This window comes from Equus quagga, chromosome 12, assembly GCF_021613505.1.
Source record: "Equus quagga isolate Etosha38 chromosome 12, UCLA_HA_Equagga_1.0, whole genome shotgun sequence".
Classification (NCBI taxonomy): Eukaryota; Metazoa; Chordata; class Mammalia; order Perissodactyla; family Equidae; genus Equus; species Equus quagga.
In genome coordinates this window covers 88115899-88142920 of record NC_060278.1, presented here as the reverse complement: position 1 = coordinate 88142920, position 27022 = coordinate 88115899, and the positions used below count along the sequence as shown (strand labels likewise).

The 27022-nt window shown below is 38.5% G+C and overlaps 1 protein-coding gene across 2 annotated transcripts in view; it reads left to right on the top strand.

Moving 5' to 3' along the window:
• LOC124248832 (ubiquinol-cytochrome-c reductase complex assembly factor 1) overlaps window positions 1-27022 on the top strand; it is a 90946-nt gene that overhangs the window by 26834 nt on the left and 37090 nt on the right. For both annotated transcript variants that reach the window (XM_046679373.1, XM_046679375.1), the window contains exons 5-7: window positions 2825-2897; window positions 8307-8364; window positions 21709-21817. In XM_046679373.1, coding sequence (XP_046535329.1) covers window positions 2825-2897; window positions 8307-8364; window positions 21709-21817 — 240 coding nt within the window. The remainder of the gene's footprint in view (window positions 1-2824; window positions 2898-8306; window positions 8365-21708; window positions 21818-27022) is intronic.

Here is a 27022-nt window from a genome sequence, read left to right as displayed (position 1 = left end):
CCAGTTTTTTTTCTTTCTTTCTTTTTTGCTGAGGAAGATTCGCCCTGAGCTAACATCCATGTCAGTCTTCCTCTATTTTTTAGTGTGTGGGCTGGCAGCACAGCATGGCTGCTAACAGAGCAGTGTAGGTTCACATCTAGGAACAAACCTGGGCTGCTGAAGTGCAATGCCCCAAACTTAACCACTAGGCCACTGAGACTGGCCCCCAATTTCTTTAATAAATACAGGACTCTTCAGGTTATTCATTTGTTCTAGTGAGCTTTGGTAGTTTGTGTCTTTTAAGAGTTTTGTCCATTTCATCTAAGTAATCAAACTTATTGGGCTAAAGTTGTTTATATTCCTTTATTATCCTACTAATATCTTTAGGATAGGTAGTGATGTCCTCTCTCTGGTTCCTGATATTGTTAATTTGTATCTTCTCTGTTTTTTTCTTTACTAGTCTAACTAAAGGTTTATCAATTTTGTTGATGTTTCAAAGAACCAGCTTTGATTTTCTGTTATTTTTCTGTTTTCAACTTTATTGATTTCTACTCTAATCTTTATTATATCATTCTTTCTGCTTGCTTTTAGGTTTAATTCACTCTTCTTTTTTAGTGTCTTACCATGGGTTTTTTAAAATGTGGGCTTCTAATGCTAATTTACTTCCCATGTAGATATATCTGATTTCCAGTTGTTATATGTTCTGTTCTGTTCTATGAGCTTTAGACTAAATGCCTTGGAAAAAAATGATAGCCTTCAAATTAGCAAATAAAAAATCTTAGTTACAATCAGAGACATAATCCTTCCTTAATTTATTATGAATATTGCTGCCCATCAGAGACACTGTTGTTTTGACTCAGAGAGTATAGAGAAATATAGTAGTGCATATGGTATATCCTTGATGACCTTGAACCTTAAAAAGCATAGCTCTGCTAAAATTCTGTATTGGTTTTTATTCATTTGCTATGTCCTTCTCTGTCTGTTAATTTTTGAATTTTTATTTTTTTTAGTCTGTGCATTTTTGAATCTTTCATTTTAAGTAAAAATAAGATTGTACAAGGCTTTTCTTGATGTACTAATTTATTTAGTTGTATCCTTAAGGAATTATTTTGAAAGTCCTTAGAAATACCTGTTCCCTTGGTACTAAGTTGGTCTTCAGACCTACAATTCAACTCTTAAAAAGAACTTATTTTTTTTTAAATTAATTAATTAATTTAATTTTTTTGAGGATGATTAGCCCTGAGCTAACTACTGCCAATCCTCCTCTTTTTGCTGAGGAAGACTGGCCCTGAGCTAACATCCATGCCCATCTTCCTCTACTTTATACGTGGGACGCCTACCACAGCATGGCTTTTGCCAAGCGGTGCCATGTCTGCACCTGGGATCTGAACCGGCAAACCCCGGGCTGTCAAGAAGCAGAACGTGCGAACTTAACTGCTGCGCTACGGGGCCAGCCCCAAAAAGAAGTTATTTTTTATTTTCAGATTTATTTTTATTAAAGCATAATGTACATACAGAAAAGGATGTAAATCTTAAATATACAGCTCAGTGAATAAATTAAAACCATCATTCAGATCAAGATTCTAAGAGAATTCTTAGTGCTTTAGGGAATAGTAAAAGGTTGTTCTTTCTACTATATCTTATATTCACTGGAAATCCTTATTTATAAACACAGTCTTCTGTTAATCAGCAGACTAAAACTAGGGAAAGCAGGAAAAAATGACTGCTTCCCCAAGGGAAAAAAATGATTTACAGAATAGAGAGTAGTGCCTCTGAGGAAAGATGGAAAGATTGCAGGTTTTTTTTGTTTGTTTGATTTTGGCCAAAGAATGGGTAATTTTTTAATGTAAAGGGTTTTGTTACTGAACCAGGTTCATTTTTGCCCGCCACCCAGAATACCAAACACTAAGACCACGAGAATGCAGCAGAGAGAGGGTTTACTCACAAGGCAGCCACTTGAGGAAGTGAGAGCATGAGCCTCAAATTCATTTCCCCCAGAATAGGGACTGAGGGATATTTATGGGATGGGGGCAAGGTGGTCTGAAGTGTGGAGAGAGGTGATTGGAGGTGAGGAGAGGTGAGGTAATTGATGATCTGCGCAAGCGTAGTCAGACCCCATGCCTCTTCATAGGACCCGTGTTCACAAAATGGAGGCGTTAGCATGATCTGAGGGTGGAGTTTTTAGCCTCTTGACATCAAAAGGTCACCTGTCTGACTTCTGCGCGGGCCCAGTTGATGAGTTGGTCATCTCAACCATCCTGAAGTGGACAAGGAGTTCTTATTCCTGAAAAACAGCTCACACACCCATTACCATGGTGACCCAGGCTCCAGGGAGATGTAATCTATAGGAGCCTAGTGGGAATTAGATAGCTTATTGCCGAAACAGCACAATTAACAATGGGAGGGTTAAACAACTAAAAGCTATAATCAGTAGTTGCAAAAAGGGAAAAAACTTTAGTTCCTAGCTACTTAATCATCAATGGCTAACTCTTCCGGTTTCAGTTTGAGATTGTAAAGAACTAATGTGGATGATGCTGAACAGTGATTTAGAGGCTCAAATGTGGTAAAATGGGCTTGAATTTAAGGAGAGATTCTATTTAAATATTGAGAAACTTTTTTGACATTTTCATGCTAAAATCCTAAAATGTGAAAATTGTGTGAAGTCTCTGTGAATGGCTAGCTTTAAGAAAGAAATATTTATGTTGGTTTAGCTATTAAATTGCCTAGAGACAGGTTTGGATCCCCCCTTCTAGTTGAAGAAATACAAGATTCTGTGACCAACGTCTAATGGCACTAGAACATCCACTTGGTCATGTCTTGAGTTGGTTTTATTCTCTTTGTCTAGAAAATTAAGATTGCGGCCCTGCGCATGTATACTAGCTGTGTGGAGAAAACTGACTTCGAGGAATTCTTTCTAAGTAAGTTACTGTTTTTGATAGTTCTGAAAAGGAAAATGTATCTATTTTTCATTTTTCTGATTGTGTCGTAGTAGGATAGATTTTTTTTAGTCTCTAGTGAAACAATTTTTCCTGTACGAAGTGTATAATAAAAGCTTCTTGTTTTTCTCTTTTAATAGAGTAAACAAAGACTGAAAGAACCCTATACATAAAACATTTTAACAAGTTTGAAAAAAATATTGAAGATTTGTCTAGTACTTTGACATTAGCATCCCCTTTGTCCACACGTGCATCTTTTTATATAAGAGTAGTCATATAATTGTCCTGTTTTACATTCTGGATGTTTATTTAGCATTTTGACATGAACTTTTTGTCAGTCATTCCTCTTTTCTTTCTAGTTTTTAATTGTTTTAGTTAATCCTGGTATATGCCTCATGATTTTGTTTCCTTCTGTTGAAGGACTGTTGGGTCAAAAGACATGTATAATTTTATTATTTATATCCCATTGATAAATTGCTTTCCAAAAGGGTTTTGCTGGTTTAGACCACTACTAGTACTTGATTGTAACAATACAGTATTCATTTTTATGCTGTAAATTGCTGTGGTTATAAACAAAGTTAGTTAAATCAGGTACTAAAGTCATTGGGAAAGTTCAAGCTGTTTCCAGTTCTACAGATTTTGGAAGGAAATGTGTGCTATGCACGTCTATGGTAATAGCCGTTCTCCTCAAAGCAGTGAACACTTAACTGTGTATACTTGATATTTTTCATGGACAGCAAACATTTATGTGTAATTATGTTAACAACAATGAAGAAAGCTAGATGCAGTTCTGATTATTTAATAACCATTTTGGTTTTTTAAAACCAAAGGCAAGTCGTTTTGTTTTACTTTTGTTTATTTCAGCAGATTGATATTATTTTAGAAACTTAAAATACCATACTGAGTTGTAATCCTAATTTAGTATCCACCTTCTATTTCTTATTTATTTGTAGTGAGGAAAGAAAACTTTCCTGCTGCTTTTGAGTCTCTAAAAATTTCTCACTTTAGGACAAATTAGTGTGAAAGGAGAAAATATTCTTTCTCTACCTGATGAAGAAACTATTACTATTAGAAGGTGGATTTTTCTTAAGTGGCTTCTTGAATTCATGTGCTGAAGTATTTTTCATCAGATCTTTTAAAAATCCTATCCTTAGACATCTATTTAATATTTGATTCAATGAATAACTCAGAAATTTATTGTAATTATTTTGAAAGGATGTTTCCTAGCTTTCTTTATCTTAGCCAGTCCTCATGATTGACAACTCTCGAGTTAACATTATAGTATCAGATAATGAGACTATTATTAAGTTAATATGTCATGTTTCAATTTATAGTCTGTTATAAATTACTTGTAAAAATAAACGTTTATAAAAGTTGTTACCATTATATACTAATAATTCACATTTACATGGTTTGCTTTTACATTTGTCTTATTTAGGAGTTACAAAACCTTGTGTGATAGAAAGGGCTTGTATTCTTATTTTCATTTTTGTTTTGTTTTCAGAAACAGTTGAAACTTAGACTAACTGACTTGTCCAAAGTTGTGTAGTTAAGCCTTGATCTTATGTCATCTGGCTTAAAATCCAGGAATTGTTCCACTATAACATATTGCCTGTGAATGAATGTAACTGCAAATTAGAAATTATAATCTGTCTTAATAATTTTGTATTTTATTATATTTAAATGAGAACTACCTCTATGAAATATTCTATTAGTTTTGTAAACCAGTGTTTATACATATTAGAGCACTTAGATCTCAGTGAGCTTTGTCCTAGCTTTGCCCTTTGAAATGGTTACCCAGGGAGGAAGTACATTTTTCAGTGACATCACTCTTACTTCAAGTTTTCTAAGGCTCAATTTGAGAATTGCCTGTTAAGACCAATAGCAAGTTCATTTGCATTATGCTTCATTGTGGTCCATCTTTGTCATTTGTGGGTAGATTACACTTAGGATCAAACCAAAGTGGTTCCAAATTGTGGCTAGTGAATAAAAAAGGGAGCCAATCTGAAAAGTATCGTTTGGAGACAGATAGAGAAAATCTATAAATTAATGAGACTGACTTTCTTGTATCTTGGATTCTAAAGAGTAGGCTAGCCAGGTGTGAGGCAAAAGAAGAAAATATATATATTGCTTCCCAAGATTACACCTTTAAAGTGGCCATTGCTTCCTTGGACTTGTGGTGTTTTAGGGCTTGACTTCTAGAGTCCTGAAAGTTCAAAAAATTTTTGAAAGGATTGAGAGCCTCAGGTAGCTGGCCAGCGTCATCCTCATTTCAACAAAAGAGGCCAGTGCTATTTCATGAAGATTATATAAGAGTGAGTTCTTTACTCACAACATGCTTCTGAGTAAATAATATACCTATCAGCCTCTTGGACAGGCCCCCATAAAATACCAAAGGTATAGACTCTCTCATCTCCGAGCCAGCGTGGTGGCTCTCATCCAGAGACCTAGATATTGAGGGTTCTAACTGGTGAGATATCTTAGCAGCCCACTGTTGTTTCCAGGATGTTTTGATGATGTTGTTTGTGGCATAAATAAGCTCACCCTCTGTGAGCATGCAGTGCAGTGGTTTGCTAACTGGTCTTTTGGAGATCAGTTCTATTATGAAGAGCACTTTGGCAGAGGTGGCCAATCAGTAAAGTTTGTGTTTAATCCCACGCTGTTGTCTGCAGACTGCTTTGTCTTTATCCCTTAAGAGACTTAATATCTTGGAGAGGAGGATCCTTAATGGATAGGTTTTGAGTCAGTGATCAAGTCTCATCATTTTATTGATACAGTCTTAAATCGTGAGTTTTTTCAAAGATAATATAAATCCTAGTTTATAATAATTAACTAGTGTTTAAATAATTAACTGAAAAACAGCAACAATGAATATTTATTAATTACCTATTAAATGCTAACCATTTTGCTAAACATTTTATAGCCTTATCTCATTTAATCCTCACAAAAATCCCATAAGGCGGGTTCTCTTGTTCTCCCCATACTTATAGAGAAGAAAATTGAGGCACTGAGAGGCTAAGTAACTTTACCTAGAATCATACAGCAAGTAAGAGGTAGAGTCAAGCTTTTGAATCAGGCACTGTGACTCTAGAACCTGCATTAAACAAAAACTATGTTAGTACTGCCGCCCCATAACTGTAATGAATTAATTTTATCCAACTTGGTGTTGAGGAAGAAAGTACTTAGCCTCAGAAAATAATGTACTGAGTGTGTATTGGAGCAAGAGTGTGATCATGGCAAAAAGACTCATAGCAGGTTTTAACTTTGAAGTGTTTAAACACATTTCATTGAGCTAAAGAATCTGCTGTATTTTTGTGTTGCTCACAGTCAAATGGTCTTGTTTTTTAGGGCTTTACCCTATGAGTTTCTGTTCTGACCCCAATGGATACAAAGAGTCAATCATATGCCGGCTCTTTTCCCATCCTCAGCCCTGAGCCGACCCCCAGAAGGGAAAATTGTGACCCAAGTCCAGCTGCTGGCCTGTCTGTCTGTCTGTGCTTTCCAGCTCAAGAACTGATTCCCTCTCTGAGAAAATTGGAAAGGCTCCTGGAGGCTGCTGAGAAGCTTTGATGTAGAGGTAGCAATTGAACAGATTGTCCTTTAGAAGCAGCCAAATTTCATTTTCCAGATTGAAAGACAGACTTCCAAGAAAACTTTTCTTTTTAATGTTTTGTTCTAGCATCCAAAAAAGACCCAATTTCAGATCCGGGCTTGAGAGTTTCTCATGGCTATTCTTGTTCTAGGTGGAGGGTGGTTGGCCCACTCTCAGATGGCATGTATCTTAATAGCTGTGTGGCTGGCCAAGCCAGCCTTCACCTCCCTCCTGCTGGGCTCCGAGAGGAAGTTCACTTGACAGCTGCTGGGCACCTCCCAGTAAGCTCACCAGAGTATTTTGGTGTCACTTTGTGACAGACCTGGACTTAAACCCCACCCCAGCCACTCGCTTGTTAATACTGTGGCTGCCCGCAAGTTACTTAGTCTTTTGAGCCCATTTCCTCATCTCTAAAATGCCTCCCTTCAAGGTTAAGGTGAGGATTAAATGAGATAATATATTGACATTACTAGCAGTGGACTGGCATAGAGTATGGGCCCTTAGTGAATGTTAGTTTCTGATATTAGTATTAGAGAGGCAGTTAGCAATTAAGACCACAGTGTCTGGAATCAAGCAGATCTGAATTTGATCCCATATGTCTCATTTCACAGCTCTGTGACCTTGGGCAATTGTCTTGATCTCTCTAAGAGTCAGTTTTCCCACCTGTCAAATGGGAAAAATATCAGTACCCACTTCATAGGATTGTTGGGAGGATTCATTGAGCTAATGCATGTTAAGCACCTATAATGTCTGGTACATAGTAAGCCCGTGATGAATTATAGCTCTTTATTATTATTAGTGTTGTTAGAGTACCTCACAGGGTACCCTGTGTTTTCTCTCCTAGTGGCCCTTGTTTGTTACCATTTAGTACATTGTTTACTTCATTGATTCATGAAAGGCAGAAGATACCACTTCTTTCTTGAGTCATTGCTCCAAAGGACAAATTCTACCCTAAGGGCCCCAATTTCCCACTGATTTCTCTTTTTTCTTTATCCTCTTGCTCTAGCTTTTCTCGTTGTCATGTAATAAGGAGGGCACATTCAGTGTGGGGTCCCTCATCCAGCCAGAGGCATTTCTTAGAGATCCTAGAATTGAGAGGCTTGGATGGCTAAGCACTGACCTGATTTTTGGTATCTTAAACCAAGGAGAAGCCCTGCCCAGGTTTGTCATTCCTAGGGGGAGATAAACGGCCTTTCATTAGGTATGGTCTGCTCTCTTATTCAGCTACAGTTCCCTAGAGCCTCACTTCTTTCTCCTGGTCATTTACTTTGGGTGAATCATGCAGCACACTCACGTTTGTAGCACATTGGGTCACCTAAAAGAAGACAGGAAAAGGAGACTAGAAAGACTTAAACTTCTCGGTGGGGCTCAAGTGAAAAAAGCCTATACTTAAGTGGGGTAGGCAAGGCGGTGTCTGCCGAACTTTTCAGAAGAATTTGAGATCAGGAAGGGAAAATGACATAGGATCACACGGAAGTTGGAAGGAACCATAGAAATCATCTAGTCCACATTGTACAAAGGGAGAAAACTGAGGCCCAGAGAGAAGAAGTGATTTGCCCAAGGCCGTTACAGCAAGATGGCAGCAGGGCTGGAACTAGAAGGCTGGTTGACTGCATTTGGAGCTCTTTCAACCCGTGGTCCTGCCCTGTGGTTCTGCGCGCTGGCTCTGTGATAGCATGATCAGAGAGCACTGTAACTGCCATATATTTTAATTGAACAAATTCCTAGCAATATTTAAGATATAGTCACTACTCCTCCTCTAAACCTTCACATGTTTATATTTTATTGTTATTTTCTAGGGTGTCAGATGCCTGATACATTCAATTCATGGTTTCTTATAACTCTACTTCATGTCTGGTAAGTGAGCAATTTAAGTGAAGTCACCAAATGTATTTTTTTTTTTTTCCCAACACTGCTGATTTGTAAGGTATAGCCTTCAGCAGGGCTGATTACATGAAATGGCAGTTGTTCAGGAATTAAAAACTGTTCCTTTCATTTTAATAACTGGTGTCTTGAAGCACATTTTTATTAAAGGTCAAAGCATAGTCCCAGAAAGAAACTAATATTTGTAGGATTTTCTCAAAGAACATCTAACCCAGTGAACAATGCTATCAGTATCTCTAAGAGACTCTATGAACTTGGATGGAAAGTTCTCTCCTTTGGCTGTTTTAGGAAAGTTCACATTTACGTAAAAGTGGTTTGAATTGTGAGAATCCGTGGTCATTTTCATTGCTGGTCATCAGAAACCTATAACAAATTATAGCACTGACATTTACGCCTGTACCTCTAAAATGTGCATACAGGTTAGATTCATGCCAGGTTTGTTGCATGTAAAAATATTTAACACCTTAAACAGTATATTTTTTCTTCAGCTGCAAAATAAGTAGCCAAAAAAAATCAATTTTTCATCTAACGTTACACAGTATTAAAGGTCAGAAGGATATAGGAAAGACGTTGAAGTGGGGGCTGGGGAATGTATTTATTGAACTGCCAGATCTTGGGAAAGTAAATTCTGGAGAACTAAGTTTACTACTTTGACCATAGTGAGTATCTGAGGAACGTGGGGAATGGTTGCGCTGTCAAAAGGACCCTTGTTTGAGACTGCCTTCAGCTGAGCTTTGCATCACAGGACTGACTACTATGTACAGACTTTTTGGTTTTGATCACCTCTGAAATATTTCTTCTTCTGAACTCACATAGTCACTGAGATTGGCTAAGGGGCCTAAGGTGGCAGTTTTTTTATGTTATTTTTTCCTAAGCTGATAGTTTATTGAGTGCACACTATGTCCTGGGAACCAGTGATAATTCTCAAGAAGCTTAGTCTAGTGAGGGAGATAAGATGTGTAAAATGGTCAGTTATAAGTAGGCATGGCTAAGTTCTATACTAAATCAGTGTAAGTAGCACTTATGGGGTCACAGAGGAAGCTGCAACTATCAAAACCTTTACTAGTTCTACCTGTTCTTTGAAATGTGCCTTGTCTTCTAGTCAGGCAGCTGAGAAGGCAAACTACCTTCTGTCTGAATGGGGAAGGTTAGGAAAAGGTGCAGGGAGGGAAGCTGGATATACTGAGAGGAAAACTACTTTTTCAAGAGGGGAGGACTGCAAAAGTGGCGCTGTAGATTTGCTCACTGGAAAGGTGGGAGGGTTGAGAGGAGGCTAGGCTGTTCCCAGAGGAGCTCAAAGATAATATTCAGAGCCTGTATGAAAGACTCTTTATTGCCCATATAGCTAGAGGTATCAGAGTGTTAGAGGGAGTGGATGGCAAAATAAAATATATAATCCCTGTGACCACATCCCAAGGTCAACACCTGACTAATAGCAGCCGAGAGAACCTTGAAACTACGTGTAGTTCTTTCAAGTTAGCCATCATTTCCAAACTTTCCTGCTGAGTCTTCTGTGCTGAAGTTGGTTTAATTTCTCAGAGGAGTGAGGAGTACCACCAGCAGTTAAGAAGGAGGAGAGAGGCTATCTGCTTCAGATCTGTGCTTAGTCTCCCCTTCACCCTGCCTCCTTTAGTTCCCATGATCTGCAGGCTTTGGTGGAATCAGTAGCTTTTCAGTTCGAATCAGCAAACTCTTATTGATGACCTACTGTGTATTAAGGACTATGGGGCATTGGAGAGAAGGATATGACATGGTCTGTACCTTCAAGGAACTTAGTCCAATGGAAAGCACACGTCTCAAGTACAATTGCCTGTAATGGATAACAGTGAAAGAAGTGCAGTGCCCAAGGCCCAAGCAGATATTATGGAAGCACATGGAGGTGTGACCAAATCCAAATTTGGTGGGGGAGAAGGTGAGTGTCTAAAGAGTGGCTCTTGGTAGAGGTGACATTTGAAATGCACCATGAAGGGTGGGTAGAATTTCTTTCAGAGAAATGGAGGGCATTTTAGGTTGAAGGACTATCAGGAACAAAACAAAGATCATATACAATAATAATAGAATACCCTGGCAGTGGACTTTCCAGAAAGCTTGCTTGACTTCCCAAGAGTGATGGCTCCCTGTTGGCTCTTAGAATAGGAACAGGATTTCCCCTATCCTGTTAGTTCCCTGGAGGAGGTGTTGATGGTTCCCTTATCCTGTCTGCTTTCTCTAGTTCCCATGTTTTTCTGTATATTAGGATTTAGGACTGGAATCTCCCCAGTTCCTAGAGGGCCCTTATCAGTTGTGTATTCATGTGAGCTTGCAGCTGCAATGACTATGTATCGTTTGTCTTTGCTGAACAAGAGGAGTATTGACTGTGGCCACTGAAAATATGCTGAGAGAAGTTGCTGTCTGGGTTATTCAGCATCCCCACGTGGGCTTGATAAAAGCAGGCCTCCTCCTCTCTTCCCTGTCTTGGTCCGTGTCAATTGTGATGCATTCAGGTGCCCAGAAACTTGGGAGTCCTCCTTGACTTTTCCCCCACTCCCTTCATCTGGTTAGTCACCAGTCATCAACAGACTTTTTTGACCATGACTCATAGTAACATATGCATTTTACCTTGTGACTCAGAAGACATACATGTATCTGATACAAAAGTTATGTAAAACTTACCTTAGAATGTCAGATAATCTCTGATATTTTCTATTCCATTTGAATTCATTTTGAACAGAAATTCAAGATGTCACCCACTAAATTGATTTCACTGGGTTACGAGCAACAGTACCTGAAAACTGGTCTTTGGCCTCCACTTCCCTCTCCCTGTGCCATTGGTATTCTTGATGCAAATTGGATCAGTACGTGCACACATACATACTCCTTCTTAGTGTTTTCCATTGTTCTCAGGATAAAGTGTGTTTCTTAGCATAACATTCATATCCCATCAAATATTCCACTGTTACTAGTCTCACCTGGTGCCATTGTAGGCACCACTCCCACCACAACCCCCTCCTCTGCAAGAAAAATCAAAACTAGGTAATAGAAGTGTCACGTCTTCTGCACCAAGTTTTCTTCTGCCTCAAAGACCCTTCTCCTTCCTCTCCACCTGACAAACTCCTATTTTTTATTCAGTATCCAACAAAGATATCATCTCTTTGAAGCCTTGCCTTCCCTCTGAAGGCAGAGTTAGTTCCTTTTCTGTATTCCCTTAGTATTTTGGACACCCCTATTATGGCAATCATCACATAACGTTTTTATACTTTGTATCTTTATCAGTCTTCCTTGTGGATGATGAATTTATTGAGAGCAAGAATTATTTTTATCATCTTTTTGGAAAGATATGAAAATAAGATATTTTTTCCCTTCAGTGCCATGTCTTACTCTTAGTTTGTGTCAGTAAATGTTCATTAGATAATTGATGGCCTCAGGTATGATTTGACTCCTGTGGCAAGGGTCCTGGCCACTAACTGTTGGTCGGGTAAGAGTAGCAAAGCTCTGCTCCTACTTAGATTTCTGGGTGGTGAGATGTATGTAGTTGGAATTTATGTTGGTGTTATAGTGTTAATAGATTTGTAGAGACTTCCTTTCTAAAATTTTTACGAAACATTAGTACCTTCTAGATGCAGAAATTAATTTTAGAAAACGGGATGGTTCAAATAAAATTAGAATATGCCTATGATGGAGATGGAGTGGAGAGGGAGTAAAATACAGTTTGTATTTTTATAAATTATTTTAAAGTCATGTATATCATAAATATAATAACTATTAGGTCATTTACATATATTATGTTTTATTTATTTATATGTATTGTCTTACACATTCTTACAATTCCTTTATTCCTGTTTTCTGTATGAGAGATCAGAGGTTTAGAGAAGTCAGAGAACTTGCCCAAAGAACTAGTTAGTAACAGGTTGGAGAGGAAATTCAAGTCTGGATCTGGCTAATCAGAGTATTAAGTGGGTCTTCTCATTGGTAATTAAAACAACTAAAGTAACTAATTAAATAATTATTTATTAATAGTAATATTTAATATTAATACTAATGTTTAATTTTAATTAATACTATTTATTACTTAAAGTACCTGCTAATTCTTAAACATAAATTTATAAATTTATAGCATTTATTCTCTAACAGAACTTACTGTATGCAGCAGATTTGTTCCCTGCCCTCATAGGGCTTAGAGTATGGGAGAGAGACAAACAAATCATTGATTAATACAGCTGGGATAGGGGCTATGAGAGGAAATGATAGGACTCTGTGGGAGAGAGGGGTACATAATTTAGTTGAGGGGTAGCTCAGTCATGGAGGGCTTCAACGAAGGGATAATATTTAAACTGATACCTAAATGATGAATAGAAGTTAGCAAGGCAAAGGGTAGATGAAAAACTGTTTCAGGCAGAGAAACCTAGTGGTTTTCAAACTTTTTATCAGCTGAGCCCTTTTTTTTTCTCTTGTGAGGAAGACTGGCCCTGAGCTAACATCTGTTGCCAATCTTCTTTTTTTGCTTGAGGGAGATTGTCACTGTAACATCTGTGCAGTCTTCCTCTGCTTTTATGTAGAATGCCACCACAGCATGGCTTGATGAGTGGTGTTAAGTCTGTGCCCAGGATTTGAAACTATGAAGCTTGGGCTTCGGAAAAAGAGTATGTGAACTTAACTACTATGCCACTGGACTGGCCCCAGCAGAGTCCTTTTTAAAAGTGAAATTTTATGCTCAGCCACAATATATGAATAGATGAAAGGATTGCTGCTTGGGTTGGGGAAGTGGGAATGATGTGCTCACTTCATGTCTTTATGATGTGCCCAATGGTAAGGGACCCTTGCATAGCTCCATGGAAACTCAGAACATAGTTTAAAAACCACAGATCTAGGGGGCTGGCCCCATGGCGTAACGGTTAAGTTCGCCATGCCCCACTTCAGTGGCCCGGGTTTGCATGCCCAGATCCTGGGCGTGCACCTACACCACTCGTCAGCCATGCTGTGGTGGTGACCCACATGTAAAGTGGAGGAAGATTGGTACAGATATTAGCTCAGGGCTAATCTTCCTCAAGCAAAAAAAAAAAGAGGATTGGCAACAGATGTTAGCTCAGGGCTAATCTTCCTCAGCAAAAAGCCCCAAAAAACAAAAAAAACCACAGATCTAGTCTAATCCCCTCATTTTACAAATGAGATGATTTTGGCAATTATAAGGGATTCATCACAGGCCTCTTTATCAGTAATGGAGAATCTGAGACTCAAATTCAAAGCTAACTATGTAAACTGCTGCTTCTGCAACATTTTGCTTCTTGCCTAAGTGTCCCCTTTTGGTGTTCATGGGGACGGAGGTCTCTTCCTTTGAATGTGAACAGTGTAGTACTGACCACCAACTATATGAAACTCTGTATTCTTGGCACTCATTGTCTGTGTCCTGGGAGAGACAACAAGTAAACCTGAAAATAGTACAGGATAGTAAGTGCTATGTTTAGGAGATGTACAGATCTTGTGGGTGCACAGGGGAAGGGGGGTTGCCTGGGGATGGTTAAGGAAAGCAGTTGCATTGGGTTTCTGAGGGATAGAACAAGAGGACATTCGGTCTTGAGGAGTTATTAGGAAGGGAAGAAGTAATTGTAAACTGGTTTTTAAGATGTTCCAAATGGGAGAGAAAGATGAGAGGATGATCACTAGAGGGAGAAACAGGATGAAGGGGAAGCATTTTGATATTTGTTTTTTATTTTAAGATGGAGAAAAGCTGGAACTTTTTTAAGCCTAGGGGAAGAAGCCTTTGGGAACAGGGAGTAAAGTATGGAGGTGGGAAGGGGTTGAAAAACAGACTGGTTCCAGTCTCAGTCTGGCCAGAGAACTGTCCTGGCAGACACTCATGGCCAGTGCAGGGGGGCTCTCGAAAACCACCACAGCAGTTTTGCTGTTGCTATAGGGCTTTCAAGCTCATGCCGGATTCTAGCAGCTCCAGACCTGCTATATATGGTGAGCCCTGGCCGTGTGCACATCCTCTCTCCCTCCCCCAGCCAGAATTGCTCTGTTCAAACACCCGCACATATAGCTTTTTGCCCAAACGAAAGGTCTTTGGAGCATCATTTTACCAACATTGCATAACCTAAGAGCACTGGTACCTGCTACCCAGGAGCTTATTTCTTTATAGTGGATCTGACAGGCAGGCCACAGGCCAGGTGTAGCTTTTGGAGGAAGCTCACTGTCAGGTGAGATGGCTTCAGGAAGTGCCTCACCCCACTTGTCTGTTTGCCCACAGGCTACCCTGTGGCCCCCATGCTCCCACATAAAGGTTAGGCTTCGTGGGGAGAGAGTTTAGGAAACGAAGTGGAGATAGCCCTGTACACAGCCCCAGGAAAGGGTCAGCGTGCCAGCTCACAAATAAATAAACTCATTCATTAGCACACTGCTGAGGCTTGAGTGTGGCCATGTAGGCTTTGCTTTCTTGGCTGCAGCTGGTGGCAGAGTAAGGGAAACAAGCTACGTGAGAGTCCTCTTTGGGATTCCTTCATAGCAGCCAGAGTGACAGACCTGCCCAAGTGCCCTCTAGTCTTCATTGAATTCAAAATCAGATCCATTCTGAGCAGCTTATAAACTACCATGAAGGAGAAACAAGGCCAGAACACAACTGGCATTGTCAGAAGGCCCAAAGAGCAAGTGAGACAGGATGCTCAGAGCTGCCAATACATGGCAGGAGGTCAGCATCAGGAATAACAAGAATTCTTCCAGATTTAGGCAGAGAGGAGGAAAAGTGTGGCTAGGAAACTCGTTCCTTTGAACTCTGCAGGCAGTGTTGCTGTCTTCCTCCTTGTCTGATCTAGCAGGAAGAGGCTCTTGGAGCTGTGCTGTCACAGAATGGGGGAAACAGCCAATATTGAAACTGCCCTGGGAGATACTGTGGCTTAGGGGAAGGAGGAGGGAACTCAGGCTTCATTCTAACTCTTCTCTTCTCCGCTGAGCAGCCTTAAGTTACTTGAACTTTTCGGAGTGTCAGTTTTCAATGAAATGTGGCCAGTTATACTAGACAGATGGTTATGTAGACTGAAAGTGATAATGAATGCAAATACATCTTACAGTAACAAGTCTCATATTAGAGGACTTAATAAATGGTAGTAATCATTATTATTATTTGCCATAAGGGAAAATTTATCTAGCCCTTTATTTTTTAAGGCTTCTAGTCTATGAATCTTTCTTCTCTTTTCCCCTGTCTCTATGCTTGCCTTTTAGAGATATTAGGAAGCCATCAGACTAGGGCTTGAACACTCCTTTTTTTCTTTACTTTGCTAGCTGGGTTATTTGCTTTCCTTATATGTAAAAGAGATCAGTATTATTTATGAGCCCCTGGAATCACTGAGAGACAAGGATAGTACTGTAAAGCTTAAAACCTCAATAATAAATTGTGGGTTTAAGAACATCATCAAGCTTGGGAGGGGCAACTGGAATTGCTCCTAAACAGAGAGTAGTTTATGCACAGATTAAGCCTGTACTCAGAGTGGGTGCTTAATAAATACTTGTTAAATGAATGATTAAATAAATTATTTAATACAAGAATTTTTTTTCTTACTTGATTGTCTCTTTTTTAAAAGAGTTTTAAAAATAGACTTTATTTTTTAGAGCAGTTTTATGTTTGAGCAGAAGATTGTCTCTTTTTAAAGTTTGTTTTGCATTCTTTTTTTTTTTTTAAAGATTTTATTTTTTTCCTTTTTTTCCCCAAAGCCCCCTGGTACATAGTTGTATATTCTTCATTGTGGGTCCTTCTAGTTGTGGCATGTGGGATGCTGCCTCAGCATGGTTTGATGAGCAGTGCCATGTCCGCGCCCAGGATTCGAACCAACGAAACACTGGGCCACCTGCAGCAGAGTGCGCGAACCTAACCACTCGGCCACGGGGCCAGCCCCTGTTTTGCATTCTTAAGGGCAGCTTTTATTTTGCTTTAGTGTGGACGTCCCCCCTTCTCTCTTCACCATTCCTCCAAGAACAGAGCTCTGAAATTATGAAGTTGAATCAGTAGCAAAATGTAATTTGGCCTGTCAACATTTAATTTAAGCATTTCTTATGAGGAATGCATCCATGATGTGAATTGAAGTAGAGGTGTTCTGTTCTTTTGTTTAAGCCTAGTATTTTCAATTGTTGTAAAATAGTTTACTTATTAATGACTCAAGCGTGATTGTTGTATGGTCTGAGCCTGTGACAAGTGTTGGCTTTGTTTTGCAGTGGGTACCAGGATCATCACATCTTGTTTGTTTTTGTTTACCATTTTGAATTTGTTTTACTCATTTTCCTTTCACCTTTCAACATTCTTTAACCTTTACTGGATCATTCAGCAGGTCCTGATGACTCTTATCTGTATTTTGCCAGGCTGTCTTCTTTGAGTTGCACTGGGTAGATTTACCTTCCCTCTTGAACTTCAATTGCTGTGCTATTTTTTGTGTCTATTTTAAATAAATGTTTAGTTTCTTCCTTTCCTGTTAGGCTGCCAGCAGTTACTTTTTGTTGTTGTAGTTATGCTTGCCTCAAGTTAGCCGGTCTTTTCCCTTCTGATATAATATTTCTAATGTGATACTAGTTTTGAAGCTTAAGTTACTGCCCTTGTGAGAATTAAATGAAACTCAGAGTAAAAGGATTGTAGAAGGTTTGTTCTAGTCCTCAAAGGAGTCAGAAAAACTTAGTATGACTCTGGGATCAGATTATCAGGGTTTAGATCTCAGCTTTGACACTGGGTTTATAACTCTGGGCAAGTTACTTCTCTAAGACTCAGTTTCCTCAACTGTAAAATGGAGGCAGGAAGAATACCAGCCTCATGGATTTGTAAGGATTAAATGAAATAATGCATCTAAATTGCTTAGCACAGTACCTGGCACATAGTTGTTTTAGCTGTTAATTATAGCACTTGTCTGTTTTTGCTATTTAAGGATATTTTTCTTTTTTCCTATTTCTTAGTCTTTTTAGAATAGGAAAAATTACCAGATAAGCTGAATTCAGCTTAGATTACATATTACCCTAACAACTGCTAAATAAATTAGTGGAAATCTACGATCTCTGATATCTAACAAAGATTTCACTGGGGTAACTATGGGTGACTATCTGGGTGAAACGTAGGGTTGGCATTGAGAGTTCTTCACATCCATCCTTTGGTAGCACATCCTGTGTTTTCTCAACTTAGGAATAATGTGTGTAGAATGCTACCATTGTGAAAAAGGGGGAAAAAAGAATCTACCATTTCTGTAAAAAGAATGTATATCCGTATTAGTTTGTGGATTATATGTGGAAAGATTCCTAAGAAACTACTGTGTTTGCCTTAAAGAGAGGATCTGGGTGGCTGGGGGATATGAGTAGGAAGGAGACTTAATTTTTATTACTGGGTGCATGTATTGCCTATTCATAACAGTTATTAAACAAAGAAAGGAGTAGACTGAATGTGTAGGCTTCAAGGTCAGATGGCCTGAGAATTGACCTTCAGCTGCTTGGTCTGGACATTCCAGGAAGCTGACTGTCTGAGATGTGGGCCCTGGCCTTCTGCTGTGCTTTTTTCTTGAAGAGGACAAACACAAAAGTTCTTCACAACAGGACTGCTTTTCTGTCCTTAATTACCTGGAGAATTTGATTCACAAACTCAGTGCAAAAATTAGTTGAGCTTTTAGTTAGCTGAATATGGTGCTGGTGAATGGACAGCTCTGTGGATCAGAATCTTATTTTTCCAATAGAACTCATGGGAATCTTTAGTATACTTCCTGTTGATGAGAAGACTGATTCTTTGTTTTGATAACTTTAGCTATGTGTGATGAAATTTTCTGTAGAGTTTTATATCTGAAAGTTTTTGCATCAATTGTCTATTGAACTAATTAGGTACAATGTTTTAGGAGTAATTAGAATTTACCTTCTTTTCATTTAGTAGGCTTGAATCCATATTTTCTCAACTGTTAATATCAACAAAATTAGGTGCATGTTATAACAAACTTTGCTGGTTGCATTTCTCTCAAAAGGCAGGCACACACTTTAGTTTGTATTTCTGGATCAGACAATTCTGAATACCGTTGTTCTACTAAAGTAAATATTCATCAAATTTGTCATTTTCCAGCCCTGGTGACATTAATATTTATATTACAAGGTTGAGGCTGTGAAGAAAGGGTTAACTTCTCAGACACTCATCTACTCTTAATGCCAAGGTGCTAATCTTATACCCCTTCCTAAAAACATTCACTGGCTCTCCATTGTCTACTAAGTGAAGTCTAGACTTTCTTAGCATTTCCTTTCAAAGCCCTTCATGACCTTTCTGGCATATTTTTCTGTTTCCCATACCTACCCTCCCACAAAATCTAGGTATTCATTGTTCCCTTACATATGCTGAGCTTTTCCATTGCCCTGCCTTTGCTCATAACGTTCCATCTTCTGGAAATTCTCTTTACCTTTTGTCTCTACCTGTCCAACTTAAGCTCATCTTTCCAAGCTCCGGGTAGAATGTTTCATTTTCCATGAGGCTTTCTCTTATCCCATTCAGCCAAAAGTAATCCTCTCAAACTCCATTGTACTTTTGTGCTTCTCTTGGGACATTGACCACATTCTCTTTTAGGGCTGTTTGTGTATAACTCCCCTAGGAGACTAACTGCTCCTTGGAAGCTGGGCTCTTTTTAGCCATCACTCTAATCCCCACAGCATCCAACCATAGATACATCCTCACACAGTAGGAAATCAATTTATGTTCGTTGAGTGAATTCAGTGTCTGTCAGCAGTCTTCAGTTTATTTTATCTTTCCTACCCAGATAACCATTTGAGCTGACTTAGTTATCTGTAAGGGCTACAGAACAAACTGCTATGAAACAAAAAACACTTTACCCCATGTTGATATAGCTAGTAAGTTTGTGGTCTGAGAAAATCTGTGCCTTTTAAACCTCAGAGGACAGGTGCATTAACAAACTACAGAATTTTCAAATAAATGGAGAATTCCATTACCTCACTATTGCTCTTGATGAATTGGCCTCTGACAGCACTTACACATCAAAACATACGGCGACTTTTCAGGTGAGAGGCTGACATGAGTGATTTGATTAACTTTAAGAAAAATCATGAAAAAGGACTGTTGAACTTTTCCTGGTTTGTTTCTGCCTTGGAATGTGCCCTGTATCCTGTAAAGTGGACAAATCTTTTTCCATGACCTGTTTTCATTGTCATGGAGTGTTATTTCTTAGGCACTAACTGGGTTCAAAGGTTACAAATTTAGAATTACAGCATCAGCAAATCCCAAGGTTGGAAGGGATGTTAGAGATCATGTAGTCAACCCTCTGTCAGATATCTGAGTTCCCACCAAGCATTTATTAACCTTCAGAAACAGGCAAATTTTCTACATTTGAGGTCATCCATTCCATCATTCAAATCTTCAGAAACTCCCCTCTTAGAAAGTTTTTGCTTTCAATATTCAACGTTGAGTAATTCTTTCTCCCTCTGTCGCCCACTTATTGGCTCTGATTCTAACTCACGGACTGTCTAATTGCTTTTCTACAATATTTGGGGCAACTCTCCTGTTTTTCTCCAGGTTAAATACCTTCTGATCTTTCATCTCTTCCTCTTGTCTCTTAAAATATAATATTCAAAACTATGGACAGTATTCCAAGTAGAGTCTGATCTGTGTGAGTAGAACAAAAATCTCACTTTGCACATTGAAAATATTATATTTGTTACTGTGTCTAAAATCACATTATTTTGGTGGGCAATCTCATTATCCTCTTGACTCTGCTTGAACATATACTGTCGACTTAAGCCTTTTCCCACATAGGTAGGCATGACTCACCTATCCTGTAGCTCTTTAGTTGTTCTGTTAGACCCAAGTGTAGGACCTTAGATTTATCCCTGTTCAAATCCATCCTATTAGATTCAGCCCATTGAAACAGCTTATTGAAATATTTTTGGTCAATGGTTAGGTCATCCAGCATATTTGTCTTCCTGCCCGGCTTCTTGTCATCTGCAAATCTGATAAGTATGTTTTCTTTTCTCCATCTTAGTGGTTACCAGAGATGTTGAGGCAGGCCAGGCTGCAATCATTCCACTGTACCATGCTATTGCTAATAGTTTTTAATGGACAGGATTAATTGTGAATGGAGATAGAATTGTCCGTTTATACCAAATATTCCATAATTATAGCAGGAATGGTCTTTTAGGTGAGTTGTCCTGTTGTAGCTGCTTAATAACTATTTAATGAGAGATCATACAAATAAGTATAGTCATGAGAATGAGATTAGGAACTAGCTTGGAAAGTTGATGACCCTGTTTATATTCTTATATATAATTAAGTATAATATTATGTTTATTAATTAATAAAATAATTTTTCTATTCTTAAATGAGGTCTCAGGCAGTGAGCCCTCTGTGCTGATTAGAGGCAATGTGATGTGAGGATACAGGAAAGAGCCCTAAACTTTGCCCTGAGATGTTTTGTTCATTTATTTGTTCACAAATATATATTGAGTGCCTGCTATACTTAAGCCCTGGAGATACAATGGTAAAAAAAACACCCCAGACTTGATCTTTGCCTTCAATGGAACTTACGTTCTAATGGGGGAAACAATTTCATAATTACACAGATGAAATTGTAATACTTTCTATGATCCATGTTCTGGACAAGTGCTTTCCAGCAGAAATATAACAGTAGCCATGTATTTAATTTAAAAGTTTCTGGTAGCTCCATTTAAACAAGAGAAAAAATGAAATTAATTTTAATAATAGGTTTTATTTAACTCAGTATAGCTGAAGTAATATTTCAACATGTAAGCTATATAAAAACTTTGAGGTATTTATATCTTTTTCTTGAACTAAATTTTTGAAATCTTAAACTTCTTAAGTTTAATCTTAAACCACATCTCAGTTTGAAAAGGCATATTTAAAACACTCAATAGCCACATGTAGCTAGTGGCTTCTGATTAGACGGGACAGTACTATACCCACCTTTACAGACTACTCTGTGGTGTTGGGCAGATTACATTCCTTCTTTAGTACTCCTGTTTTCATCAGTAAAATGAAGGATTCAGACTTGCTTATATTCTAACAACTAAATGTGTTCCCTTCCATGTATGAGGGAGCTTTCTGAGGTGCTCTAAGTAATCTATATCTTGATCTTGCTGGTGCCTACTTAGGTGTATATAATATGTAAAAATCATCAAGCTGTACACTCAAGATTTATATACTTTACAGTATTTATGTCATACATCAATGGAGTTTTTTTTTTTTAAAAAAATAAGATCACTTCCAGTTTTTTCATTTTGTTCCCATTGCTGAAATCACTCAGATGAGCTGACCTTTAGTGGAAATGTATAATGTGAAAAATGCAAACAGCCAGTAACTCTTTATGTCTTCTTCCCACCCAGGATGTGTCTAGTCCGAATGAAGCAGGAAGGCCGGAGTGGGAAATACATGTGTCGTATCATAGTTCATTTTATGTGGGAGGATGTTGAGCAGCGTGGCAGAGTGATGGGGGTAAGTGAGTGCTTTCAGATTCTGGTCCTGGAAAACTCCAATGAGGGAGTGAGTTGAAGTTTTTATCTGTTCTAGAGTAGTCTTGCTTTTAGATTTCTGTGAAATGCTGTCTAATGTCAAATGGTAATTCAGCTAGAGTCACTTCTGCCTCTGTGGAGACTGACATGTCACAGACACTTTATTTATGTGTTTGCAAACATTGTGGTTTGTCACTGTTTGCAAACATTGTGGTTTGTCACTGTGAGGACATCCTGTGTATGGACATGGGATTATTAAGCCCAAATCATGATGTTAGGAAGGATGGATTTGGTCAGTGGGGGAAACAAAATAATATCCAGTTTAAGGACGTTATGCTTTTGACACAGATTCAGTGTTCGAACTGGTCCTCCTGTAATTTAGTTCTGATGGGAAGATCCTGGCATGGGCCTGCACTGTCCCCAGAAACTGAAAAGCAAGCTCCTTGATCACTGATAACCTAGAATACTTCAGCAAGGTATTTACTGAAAAATGTACATTAGTACATTAAATAATTAACCTGAGAAAGGAGAATATATAGTATATATAACATAGAATGTGATAAAAATATAAAAATGAAACCAAAACATTAGAATACAGTTGATTATATAAATAGTAATTTCTTCCTTTGTGTATATTGTGTATTTTGTGTGTCTAGACCATGTTTTAGTAGATTATAGTTCCTGTTTTTTCCGTTTCTTTGCCTCCTAGCTTGGGAGCATCTGCAGCAGAACCATCAGATGGGGTCACAAAATGAGTTAATTTAATTTCTTTCATTTCAGAGCAAAGTTCTCCCTGTAGACTGAGGAGTAAACAAAGTTTATAGATGTATTATAAAAGTCATACATGTTCATAGAATAAAAATCAAAGAGTAGGGGCCGGCCCCGATGGCTAAGTGGTTAAGTTCCCATGCTCTGCTTCTGCGGCTCAGGGTTTCGCCAGTTCATATCCTGGGTGTGGACGTGGCACCGCTCCTCAAGCCATGGTGAGGCAGAGTCCCACATAGCACAACCAGAAGGACCTACAACTAGAATATACAACTATACAACTATGTACTGGGGGGCTTTCAGGAGAAGAAGAAGAAGGAAAAAAACCGATTGGCAACAGATGTTAGCTCAGGTGCCAGTCTTTAAAAAAAAAAATTAGAAAGAAAATTGGCAACAGATGTTAGTTCAGGTCCCAATCTTTAAAAAAAATGAGAGTAAAAGTGTTTAATGTAAATAACAAGTGTCTTTTTTTCCAGTCTGACTCTCCAGAAGTAACCATTGTTAAAAGTTGATGTGTATCCTTCTAGTTGTTTTCTATATAAATACAAATGTATAAATATATATTCTTTTAACATAACACAAATGGGCTTATACTATATACACAGTTTTGCATCTTGGCTTTTTTTTTTTACTAAATATATATTAGATATATTTTTACTTTATAATTGTTTTTAAAACTCAAAATGTTTTAATTAAGACTGAAATCCCTTTAATCATCACTTTCAATCCTGGCCAGTTACTTTCTTTCAAGAAGTAATCACTGTTTTCCACTTTGGTATATATATATTTTAAGACTTTTTTCTATGTTATCTGTAGAAAATACGTAGTATTTGTTTTTTGTGTGTATGTTTTATTATATGTGACGTCATCCTCTGTGTACTTATGTGCAGCTTTCTTTTATTCACTCAATAATATGTCTTGGAAATCTTTCCATGCTGCATTAGTTAAGTGGGAATCTTCACCCATGTTTTACTTCTGTTTATTAGTAATTATTTTGACATGCTCCAATGTTATTGTCTAATGGTATCATGTGCTTATTACTCTATGTGTAAAATTGTAGTCTTTGAGATCAGATCATGGAAGTGATGGTTGCCTACTGAAATTCTGGATTGAGGATATTTTCACATTTTCATGTCTTTGGAGGGACTGCATGTATAGGAAGCACCATGGGCATGGATTTGCCTTTAGATATATTTGTTGACATTTACATACGTTTCTTTGGGATAATAGACAACAGACTGTTGTCATTTCTGTTCATTCTAAGAAGATGATAGCATGTATCAAAATTTTAGCTGCTATCATCATCATCATCATCATTTGTTTTGGAGTCAGTATTCAACTGACTTTGTAATTGTGCTCTTTGGTTCCTTTTTCATTTTTCTCACTGTCATGCCTTTCTGCTGTCTTAGCTCGCAGAGTGGGATCAGCACCCTTTAAGGTATTTATCCAGCTGAGTGTTCCACATGCCCTGTAATACTACCCAACTCTGGACTCAGAGTGGACACAGTGGACATAGGGTGGTGCTGGCAGTCTCAAGTCATCCCATTAGTGATGACAAGTGATACCCCCTGGCCAGCCAAAGCCCTGCCACACAGTTACGTTGTAGCTCTTCTATTATTTAGCCTGTTTTGTATCACTGTTGCTTAAACTCTGCTGAAAGTTGGAGCATAGAACCATGTGGGCTACAGCTGTCCCCAACCTGAATAGCTTAGTGAGCCATAGGTTGCTGACTTCTAGACCCCAGGAACTTTTTAGTTGCCCCTCTGCCCAAAGAATTTCCTTTTGGACCTCCATATATGTCTCCATCACAATATTTAAAACTTTGACCCTTCTCTGTTACTTTCTAATGTCCCTTCTACTTGATTGCATGCTTTATAAAGGCAGGAAACCTGTCTTATCCGCAGTTTTTTGCTTACACAGTAAACACTGGATGAATAAATTAAACTTCAGCCTCTGAAATTCTGTTTTAAATCCAACTTATTTATCAGATAAATCATACTTGATTTATAGTAGTCTCTGGTCCAGGTGTACATCAGTGTAGTCCTGCAGGAATTAGTCCTCCCTTTTTTTTCTCTCGTTTTAGCCAACCATTTTTTCTGTCTGAATTGTTATAGATATGATACTGCCCTATGGAGAAGTGTGTTAGATCAGTGTTCCTCAAACATTAATGTGCCTATAGTTTACCTGGGGATCTTGTTAAAATATAAATTCTCATTCAGTAGGTTTGGGGTGGGGCCAGAGAGTCTATATTTCTAAAAAGCTTGAAGTGATGCCAATGATACTAGTGGGACAAGGTGAGGAAGGAGCAACCACAGTTTGAATAGCAAGGTTTTAGATGATCCATAATGCTCCCCAAGTACAGACTCTGAAATTTGTCTTCATGAAGAGAAATGCCAAGCTTCAGTTTAGTTACAAAGACTATAAATAAAAGATGATAGTTTAAAAATAATAAAGATGTGGAAAAGTTGGGGAATTACTGTTAGTGCTTTCCTACTATAATTGACTTGACCCCCCCCCCACCTTAGCATAAACCGACATCCTTTATACAGGCAAGAAAATTATATATTAACCACTTCTAAGTTGTGAGTGTGATTGTGTGTGTGTAGAGGGGATTCCAGTCTTCTGTGTATGTCCTACCTACAGAAATGGGAAAGTTAGGGACTTGTGGCTGGAGAAAAGTAGTAGGCCGTAGGGAACCAGTCTCATCTGGTTCTGATCCTGGCTGGTAAGTCTTTCCTGCTCTGTGCTTTAGTTTCTTCATTTAAAAAAAAAGTGTGATGGGGGTGCTACATGATTTTCAAGTTTCTTTTCAGCTTTGAAAACCTATGATTTGAAGGTGGTAATTTGCAAATCTATCTCTGTGTTATTTGGCATCCCAGGTGTACATCTTTAAGAAAACTCATAAAAAGTAGAATTTATAAGACTGATCAATGTAGTGGTGATTTTTCTTGTGCCAGGGAATTCTTGGAGGCCATTACTTGAGTGGATTGGTGTGGGGGAGATTGAGAACTAAGTACCACTTGCAAATTAATAACGGATCAGAAATTTGAATCAAGAACTTCTTTGAAATTAGAATTCCAGTCTCATTTGGTAGGAAAATTTTCATTTTACAAAGATTAGCTTTTACCAGCTTTTTAGGAGCCCAGCTATTGTGAAAAATAAGGCAGACTCACATATCATAAGCGAAGCTGGTATAAAAAGCAAGTGTTAAATTTGAGGTTACAAAAATCACATCAATAATTTAGAGTGTTCTGACTTTTAAAAAAAGACATTATTTGGGATTTAAACATATAAATTAGCTGTGGAAATAAAGTTCATTATATCACCTCATCTGGTCTTATTTTATTTCATTAAGGGTTCTTAAAAAACCTTTGTGAGCTGAGTTGCAGCTGAAGAGTTTGGAGACCATTTTTCCTTGGGCCCTTGCCTCACTCCTGAGTGTTGGTAAGAGTAGAGAACTAAGACTTGACACAGCTGTAAAAACAGACAGCGCCTTTGGCCTCAGCACTTTCTCCTGGTGCAGGCAGATTTCAGATGTAAATTTCACTTTCTGCCTCTCCTACTAATGAAGTAAGTTTCTTTTGCTGGGTTTGCAGCCAGGTGTGTCCAGTCTTGTGGCTAACCGGGGCGCTTTACTTAATTTTTCCATTTGTGACATTTCAACCAAACTTAAAAAACAAACATAAAAATTAGCTCAAGGCAGTGGCTCAAAGTGTTAATGGTAACCTTAGGTTGGCTAAACGACTTCCTCTCAGTTCTGCCCTGCCAGACATCTCCACCTTGTGGCTTACAGTGAGCAGGTTTAAGCTTTCCAAGCCGTGGTGACTAGGTGGGAAGGGGGGGCATGGGTGGGCTTTAGTTAAAAAATTGCAAGTTTATCCTTATCAGTGGTCCCTGGCGTGCCAGTTGCCTCAGCAGGACTTCAGATGATTTCTTGCTAACACCGTTCCAGAATAAGGATGACCCTCCTGTCACTTCTTTGTTTCCTGCTCTCTGTGGCAGAGCTGCTTGTTGGGGTGGTGCCGAGGGCCTGCGAAGAGGTAGAGGAACTGTGGACTGAACCAGGCTCCTTTGTAAAATTCTACTTGTGCTTTTCAGAACCAGCATTTTGCTTTGCAAGGTCCTTGTGATCATGCTCTAGACTACGTTTCCAAACTCATTTCCCCTAGCTTTTATTCAACATTAAATATGTGAAACCTTCTAGCACATATGCCTGGCACATAGTAAGCATTCAGTGAACATCACACTTTACATACCCTTCAATCTAGCCAAGCTTAATGTCTTTCCTCATGCACTACTTACACCTAGATTGTCCTAACACTCCAGCCCCAATTCCTTCACATCCTTCCACCCCAAACTGCAAGTGAATCCCAATTTCCCCTAGCTGGAAGTACCATAATAATTTATATGTACCCTTCCTCTG